Genomic DNA, 9,568 nt, shown 5'->3' on the forward strand with positions numbered 1-9,568 from the left:
ATTCAGAGTTCCCAGGAGACTATCTCAGAAATTTCCAAGAAATGTCATTGGTATGTGCCAGTGCCTTCTTTCCATCCTAAAAATCCACAAAGTGGTTTCATTCCAGCTCTCCCCAACCCCAACAAAATTTGGAGAAATTCATTCCCATTCTAAGGCACAGCGCAATCAATTTGTGCTGTCAACTCCTGGCATTAATACCATCTCTGTGGGACTTCCCTGGTGCTCCAGTGGTTAAGACTTCGCAGTCCCAATGCAGGGGGCCCAGGTTCAATCCCTGGTTGGGCAACTAGATCCCGCATGCCTCAATGAGGATCCCACATGCCGCAACTAAGCCCAGTGCAGCCAAATAAATAAAGAAATATTAAAAAAAAAAAAAAAAACTATCTGTGTAACCCAGTTATTCCACCTCCCCCTCATCTTTATGCCCAAACACTCTTTATGTGGCAGCAACACTGAAACTGTGTTAAGTTTTTGCCTTTTTATTGGTGCCTAAGGAATGAGACTCAAAGCAGATGACTAACATAATGCCATCAGAAGTAAAGATGTTGAAGAATTAAGCGAGCACATAAATCAAGAAAGTAAATTCACATTACGCAGAGAGTAAGTATAGACATAAGTCATAAGTAAGAAGAAAAATGAACACTACAGACTTTGATGAGTTTCAGTTACTGAAGCTCAATCTACTACATGAAACCGTTGAAGAAAAATTAATTTATTTCCTCCTTGAATCAGTGCCCCAGGTTAACAGCATTCCTTTTCTATCAAGAAAAATATATTTCTATCCCTGCAAACAATGAATACGCATGACTATTTTACATAGTAAGCATTCAAAAAATACTTCAATTAATGAATAAATTTCCCCTGTCTAATGATGTCTAGCGTGATTTTTAAAATCCTAAAAAGAAGGGGGGAGGGGTAGTGCTGTATCTGTTTCATTTTATTTGATGAGTATCCAATACACCATTAATCAATGCTTTTAAGTAACAATCCTGACCTCAATTAGAGCTTCTCCAATAAAATTAGTTACTGTTATAATATAGACACTCTTTAAAAGGTAGAACATAATGGCAGACACTGAAAAAAAGTATTTTTCTATTTAAGACAAACCACCAAGAATATTTTTTAAGTCAACAGTTATTGACAATTTTTGTTACTAGTCAGAAATTTTTTAAAAAAAGTAAAATAAATTGAACTTCTATACCAACTATTAAATCCTATAAATTATCAAAAACAGATTATGCAGTAATGTTATAATCTTTAATTTTTTTTCTATATTAATAAAGAGGAAAGGAAAATGTGCAATGTCATTTACAGAGGGCCCTATTTAAGGGACAGGAATGTATAGAGATCAAAAAGATTCAGACTTCTGGCCACAAGGAGGTTCCTAGGAAAATCAAAAACCTGACTGTGGGGAATTTCCTGGTGGTCCAGTGGTTACGACTCCGCTCTTTCATTGCCAAGGGCCCAGGTTGGGGAACTAAGATCCCGCAAGCCGCATGGCCAAAAAAAAATACCCAAAACCAGACAAACAACAACAACAAAACCTGACTGTGTCCAACATTTTTTCCCTTGGTATTTCTCTCATCTAGATACCTAGTTCCAAATCCAACTGAAAGCCCTCCTCGCTTCCCTTCTTCCCCCTGCTTCCTGACTGATAACTCGTTAGGATCTTATCTTTACTCAGTTGTCTCTTTAGCATTAACATACACAGTTTATACTGTATTTATAACCTTTCTTTCACATGGTGCACTGGAACTGCACCAGGAATACAGGTAAAATTCCATATCATTGCATATGGCAAGAACTGAATGAATGGTCAATGAGAGGTTGATGGGGTCTGCTTAGGAATAAAACCTGGGTCAGTCTGCTCCTAGTAAGAGTAGTGTCCAGTATATCGGGGTGGCAGGATAGACAATAAATAATGACCACATAACAAAAGAGAGAGGAAGAAAAATAGGAATTAGGCCTCCTATGTTAAATGTACACACATGAAATACCCTGGGATCTATGGGAATTCAACCTATAGATATAGACTGCAATAAAAATGTGAAGGGACCAAAGTTTAAAAAAAAAAAAGTAATGTATTTAAAGGCAGAGTGGGCAGAAGTAATAATGTTTACAAACCAACCCCACTGGGAAAGAAACTTCACAATCCTATAACAAGTGTTGGTGAGAATGTGGAATAATCCATACATTGCTAGTGAGAATGCTGGTGGTACAGCTGCTTTGGAAAAAAGCCTGGCAGTTACCATGTGATCTAGCAGTTCTACTCCTAGGTATATACCCAAAGGAATTCTACTCCTTGGTATATACCCAAAAACTTGTATGTGAACGTTCATAGCAGCATTATTGATAATTGCCCCAAAAGTCCACTCACAAATGGATAAACCTATATATACTTTGGCCTGGCCTCTTAACTTCAAGTTTACACAGTTACACATGTAGGTAGACATGTACACTGATGCTACTGCAGCCATTTGCAGTAGGGATTGGAAAACCCCCAAATAACCATTTATTTATTAGCATTAAATAAATCACAATTCAGCCATACAATGCAACAACATGCAGCCATTAAAAAGAGGACCACTCTTACTGGTATAGTACAATTTGTAGAAACTTGAATATGAGTAGAAAACTGAAGGGAAAGAAAATATTACCAGGCGAGGGGGACTAACTATATTTATATATCTCCTTTAGTAATGTTTGACATTAAAAATGTGCATGCACTGCTTTTAGAAAACAATAACTGAGGGAAAAACAAGTTGGGAAGGATGCTACCAGGTTGCCATTTGCTGAGGATGAGGCCTCAAGCGTTTCCTACAAGCCCAGTAAAAAGAAATCCCCACCTTGCATCCAAAGTTACTTTGTCTTGTATATCACACCAATCAAACTGATTAAGTATTATTATTCCCAGGAATACAAGACTGTCACTAAGGGACATCTGGAGAAATCGTAGGGGAAGTTGATTTCCTTAACTCCCCTGGAGTGATCTTACACTGAGATCGGACCCTTCCATTATCTAGGCTTGTCATCTAAATAAGAGTATTATGATTTTATATAGTGCACCAACTATTTCCTCAATATTCTGCTTGGTGATGTTTTCTGAAATTAATTCATTGATCACTAACTACCTCAGGAAAGCCAGCCACATTGCATCTTTTTTTCCATAAAGAAGCAAGATTTACCCCAATGACTTTGTTGTCAGACTCTTCCTTTTTGATTGGAGACAAGTGTCTCCAATAGGGAACTATCTAAACGAGTCATAAAACATACACATATATATAAACAAGTCATAAAACATATACATTTAAATCCACGTACACCATTTTATGGTTTTATACTTTTAAACCATATCTATTTTGGCAGAAGCAGTAATTAAAACCAAATGAGGCAGTTCTGCATGTACTAATACAGAACAATCTTTCTGCTAAGAAATACTGTGAAAACAATGTGCAAAACAACGCATTGTATGCTGCCGTGCTTATGTACGGTAGAGAATGTATACGTGTAACCATGCAGTCTATTTCTGTAAGGATTCACAAGAAACTAGGAACATAAGTTGCCTCTGGGGAAAAACACCCGGTGGCTGAGACCAACTTTTCACTACGTATAATACTCCTCTTTACCTTTGTAATTAAGAATTCTGTACCAAGTAAGTGTGTTACTTGCCCCCAAATTAAATGCTATTCAACAATGTCCTTCGAAGAGGTATACATAACAAGGCATAAGGCCTGTGTGGGTCCTGCACCCGCGGCCCTCCTCTGCGGGGCCATCTCCCCGGGAGCACACAATGTGGTGGGATCTGGTCTCAGCCTCAGCAAGTGGCCTTCACCTCCTAAAGCGCCAGGCGCTACGGTGGACCTGGGCTGGTGCCAGCTGGAGACAGGTACTTAAGGCAACCCCTTCCTGCCTACCTCCTCTGTCGCCAAGGTCCATCCACTCAACGCCGAGATACCTTCCGCTCTACTCTCAACTTTCTGTGAAACGGACCTTAGTTCCAAAACAACTATCCATCGACCTAGAAAATAATTTCTACTAAATTTCTGTGTTTGAGCATCTTCTTAATTAATGTTCTGACCACTCCAGCTTACCTGGTTTATCAATGGGCGGGAAGCAGTTTATAAAAATCCAACACACCGAGGTTTACACACTCTGCGCCACAGAAAACAGACTGAAAAATCCCTCACAATTGTAGACAAAGCGTTTCCACAAACATCATCTCATTTAATGCCTTCACACGCTGCAGTGTCAATCCTGGCAAACCCAACGGCTCCCAAATTGGATTTATAAAGTCTTCAAGAATTGTAGAATAGGCACTAGTAATAAAGCAGTTATCAAACAGCTACCTGTGATTTCTCAAAAGTGACAACTCTGGACATTCATCAAGCTGACCGGTTCAAATGCCATCTAAGTGCCATTCCAGAAGCAAGGCAGGGGAATTATCCCTAGGAGGTCTGGGGCGTGCTCATACGCGCGCTGGGGAGGGGCCGAGTGCAATGAGGACCAGGGCAAGGATCTGGCTTCCGCGCCGGGCCGGGGAACGCCGCCCCAGGCGGGAGGGACTCCATTTCCCACAGAGCAGCGGAGGTTTGGCAAACGCCAAATAAACACTGCAGCTCCCGCGCCGGCGTGTTCAGCGCGCTCGGGGAATCCTTTGGAGTGATTCGGAGGTTCATACTCCTTAAGGGCCAACCGAGCTTGCAACCCGGGAGGCGGTATCAACTCGAATTTAGGAAAATCCCGAGGCGCCGAGCAGACGCCCGCAATTTAGAAAGGTGACCCCTGGGGCCATCTTGCTGGGGTAGGAGGGTGCAAAACGGATAAAGTTACAGCTTGCAACAAACGCAGAAGAAAACTCGGGGTAGGGGGGCGCTCCCAGGGCCCGGATCCTGAAGGGGGTGTGGCCGGCTCTGGCTTTTATGGGGGTGGGGGTGGAGGCGTGTCAGTCTGGCCCGGGGAGGCGCCTCTACTGCCCCGGGTGGGTGGGCTAGGACCCCCGCGCCGGGTGCCGCGTGTCCGGGGTGCCCCGCCATGCGATCGCTCGCCGGCTCACCGGTGATGTCCAGGTACAGGTCGTCCTGCTGGTCCAGGTGGTGCAGTTCCTGCGACGTGGAGCTGCGGCTCTTCTTCACTCCCGGCGAGGACGACGAGCACCGCCGCGAGCAGGGGGGCGCGGCGGCCCAGCTCGGCCGCCGCTCGCTCTTCCGCTTCATGGAGGCGGCCGCGGCCCGTCAAGGGACCACGACCATGGCCTCGCGCGCCCGCTAGCCCGCCGAAGCCCCCGCTGGCCCCGCGCGCGGGCGCTCAGGGCTGCGGGCGCGGAGCGGCGCTGCGCCGACTGCAGGCGCCGGCGGAGCCCGGCGGGAGGTGGCCGCGCAGGAGCCGGAGGAGGGGCCTGGCCCACCGCGGCTGTCCCGCTCCCTCCTGCGGCCGCCGCGGGACCCGCGCCACAGCCCTCGCTACAGCGCCTCCTGCCGCTGCCGGCGACCCCCAGCCCGCCCCCAGGTGCCTGCAGCCAGCTGGCGCGGCAGAGGCGACGGTGCTGCCGCCGGCGCCTGGGGCTGTCCGGAGTAACCGTGCGCGCCCACCGCAGCCGCGGACGCTGCCGCCGAGGCGCCCGAGCACAGCGGGCCGCGGCTCCCAGGGACTCCAGGAGGGTTGGTCCGTAAAGCTTCATTCACAAAAAGGGGCCCACAACCCTCCTCGGGGCCCGCAGACTGAGGCCTTTCATTGGTCAGTGAGGCGTGACGTCACAGAGACGGAGCTTTTCTACAGGCAGGTAGCCGGTGACGCCATAAAGAAAAGTCTGAGTGATTCCGCCAATCAAAGATAAAAGTGTGCTCGCCACCCTACGCAAGACCCCCAACTTTTCTGTTTCTTCTGTGTTCCCCTAGTGCCAAGACCCCAGTTCACAACTTCATTTAGTGAGTCACCAAAGCTTTACACAGCCCCACCCTGGTAACTTAACTCCAGTTCTTTGGCCTGTATATTTTTTTAAGTATTTCTTGGTTTTCCCAGTAATAGCGCCAAGTGAAAGGGACTCTTGCCATGGCTGCTGGCTTGGAAGAATATGGACTTCTTAAATTGTCTGCTGTTATATAGACTTAAGGTAGAGTTGATGTCAGAACTTAGGAACTATCTAAATCAGCTACGGTCTTTTTATTGACCTATGCCCAGGATTCAAATAGACCAAGCAAAGCTTCTTAAGGAGTCAATAAAACTACCATGGAAACACGATATACTGTAAAGGTTTGCACCTCGAAGTTCTTCATCTCGGAATCCTGTGCCCGAATTGACTCAGTAGTTTTATACACCAGTTGCTATGTTTTTCTTACCTAAGGTATTGACAGGTCCAATTATTGAAATATTGAAGCAAGTGGCGAATTTAATCCTTTAACTTTTATCTTGCAAACTGTATAATCATATTTCTTTTTTTTTTTTCTACTGGGTTAAAATAATGCCTGATCTTTCTAGAACTTCACCAAAACTGTCATTTTGGAAAGCTTTTAAATGAATTTCCATGGTGGCATAGAAAAGGGTGTTAAGACTGGAGGGCAGTATTTAGATCTCATACCCCAAAATTCTACATCTTGCAAGCTCTTCCTAATTTTTCACCAGTATTTTAACGTTTTACCCTGCAGTTCCGCAGTTACTGCCAACCTCTAGAAGAAAAAGATGAATTTGAGTCAGTCACCCAGGAAACCTCTCAGAAATGCACATTTCAATGGAGCACCTGGAGGGGGAGAGAGGCTGTTTGACTTCTATTGTTGAAGGCCTTTACCTTAACACTACCAATTAAGGAGGAATGGGGGCTGGGGGAAAGAGGGCTCTGCATGACAGTGGCATTTGAACAGTCTGGAGCTAGAGATCTGACACTTAGACCAGAAATTTAGTAATCATGTTCATTCTTCCCATTTCCCATAAGGAAATCAGTCAGTGAAGGCCTTAAATTAAAAATGGGAAAAAAAAAAAAAAGGCCTATGTGTTGTCTGTAAGGGCAGCAAAGAAGCAAGAGACTTGGGAGACTGTGAAGTGCTGTGCAAATGAGTCTAGGTAAGCAGAAACCTACCCATCCCAGGTCCTCCATTCTGAGAAGAGGAGGCCTTTCACACTGGCCTAGAGGCTCAGCGGTAGAAAGGCTGCCATTTCCCAGACTATCTGGCATTTTACAAGAGTAGGTCTTGGTTTTTGTTTTGTTGTGTTGAGGTATAATTGACATATAACATTATATTAGTTTCAGTTGTACAACATAGTGATTTGATATCTGTATATACTGCAAAATGATCAAAATAAATCTAGTTAACACTGAGTAGGTCTTGTTTTGAATAGGTAATACTTGGGTGTTGTCCACTTGGCTCCTTAGATTAAAGAAATTCAAGTACACTTTGACATTGTATTTGTTTGAGAGTGACTTATCTAAATGTCAGAGTAAGACTAAAGTGCCAAGAAGTTCACCTATATCAGTTTGTTTTCTCTCACCTTCAAATACAATGTTTGGGCTAGAAATTCTAATGAAATGTATATGATTTAAATAAAAGAAAAAGTGTTATAAATACAGATAACTACACCGTTAAGTATTTTCACATTTTAAAAACATTAAAATTTTATGGTTTTGTTAGTATAACATCATTAGGAGAGAAGTTATATGATTACACTTTGAAATTATGCAGAAATATCTTCCATTTTGGGGAATAGATAGTCCATATGCTAAGTATACATATTGAAGTTTAAAACCTTATTTATATTTTGTTTTTAGGTCATGTTTAGATAGTGGCAGAAAAGTGCTATTTCTTACTCATACTTGTTTTGTGTGTAGCATGTCTTTTGAACAAATTGACTCTTCCCACTATTCAATAAGCTGACCTCTGGGCTCCTGGGCTCTGAGAATTTGGCCACAGGAAATATAGTTTAGTTTGCTTGGTTGGTTGGCTAGTTTGTTGTTCAGACTGACCATTGATCATAGAATTTTAGAGCTTGAAAGCACCTTAGACAATATTTGGCGCAAGGCTGTTCTTTTACAGTCAGGACATGGGGACCCACCTAAGTGGCATTGGCAGCCCTGGGGCCAGAATCCAGACACTCTCCAGGATTCTGATCGTCTTTTGGTTGTTTCCTCAACATCATGGGCAACACAGTGAAAAGCTAAATAAAAAGGGAAGGGAGGAGTTCTCTAAAATAGTCCTTTCTACTAGGTAAATTGACCCTGAAAGGAAAACAATTATGGAACATTTTCTTATACATTTTAGGTAACTCGTATTCTGAAGAATTTAAATCTTGCCCTAAAATTAGTAAAAACTGGTGGGTATATATATGATGCTAAAGTTTCAAATGATAATATAAATATCAGAATCAGTGAATTACAGCTTTAATTATATGAAGATAATTTGTTTAAAGTCAAATTTCCATAAAAACTAGAGGGTTTAGGTAGCAGGCATATGGGAAAACACACTAAAATCTTCACTAGCATATTTAAGAACAGTTGGTTTTATTTCATTGGCTATTCTGGTAATCTCAGTGTTAATCTGAAATCCCCTATGTTCCCGACCCTGAGACTGAAAATCTCTTAGAACTGCAAAAAAGGAAGAAAATAAATAAATAAATATATATATATATATATATATATATATATATATATATATATATATAGCTACCACCACATGCTGGCCACAGTGCTAAGGGCTTCACACAAATGCCCTGTTTGATGGTATTGTTCTTATTTTATTGGTGAGAAATCCCTCATTTGACAGGTCAAAGCAGTCATCCCACCCACCTTCTGCTGTGAGTTTGGTTTGAAAACCCATGGCTCTTTCTTGGGGCCAGCACCGTGCATCACAGGTTGAGAACGGAGTTTGAAGGGATCTTTCCTTGTAGGTAGGTTTCTGAAATGGAATAACCTCTATAGTTGTGTAAATATTGTAAATTTTGATTCATTTTTTGGACCTCAGATCAGACCCTAACATTGTGGATTTTTAAAACAATATTCCTGATGGTAATTTGGATTTTTTGGTCATGTACGCTTCTTCCCACCAAATAATAATAATAGTAATAATAATGGAATAATGGAATGCTGGGGTGGAGGTGGGGTAGAAAATGAGGAGAATTCTGGTTATTTTGAGTCTTGTGATCAAGTATGACTGAGGATGCTTTCACCGCAAAGCCAAAGAGCCCTGTCCCTAGGGGGCTGAGTGAGCAGTACCAAACTCTTTCTCTCACATTACCTTTCGAAACATGCTGACATGCCTTTGACATACTGTCAGATATTCAGTATGTCAGTAGAGTAGAATTTAGTAATTTGGAAAAAATGGAAAATGATACATGTAAATCAGCACATTCATGCGCCCCTTGACTAAACACTTCTACCAAGACTGAATGAACATACATGATCAATATTAGCTTCTTAAATCTAGGTCTTATTTTGTGATAGTGGCTTTTTACCTCAAAGATTTTTTAGTAAGGAGTTTTTCTTTCTCCTTGATTTTATAGCATATGACCAAATAATGCATGAACATGTGGTTGTATTTTTTTAAATTTAAATGAAAAGCAGAAATATATATATATGTATGTATAT

The 9,568-nt window shown here is 42.4% G+C and overlaps 1 protein-coding gene across 2 annotated transcripts in view; it reads right to left on the reverse strand.

Moving 5' to 3' along the window:
* The window catches only part of CDC14B (cell division cycle 14B), a 99,395-nt gene extending 93,714 nt beyond the window's left edge, over positions 1 to 5,681 (reverse strand). For both annotated transcript variants that reach the window (XM_032635299.1, XM_032635298.1), the window contains exon 1: positions 5,054 to 5,681. In XM_032635299.1, the coding sequence (XP_032491190.1) occupies positions 5,054 to 5,213 (160 nt within the window). In that variant the 5' untranslated portion in view covers positions 5,214 to 5,681. The remainder of the gene's footprint in view (positions 1 to 5,053) is intronic.
* Positions 5,682 to 9,568: the final 3,887 nt, after the last annotated feature.

This window comes from Phocoena sinus, chromosome 6 (assembly GCF_008692025.1).
Source record: "Phocoena sinus isolate mPhoSin1 chromosome 6, mPhoSin1.pri, whole genome shotgun sequence".
NCBI classification, from domain to species: Eukaryota; Metazoa; Chordata; class Mammalia; order Artiodactyla; family Phocoenidae; genus Phocoena; species Phocoena sinus.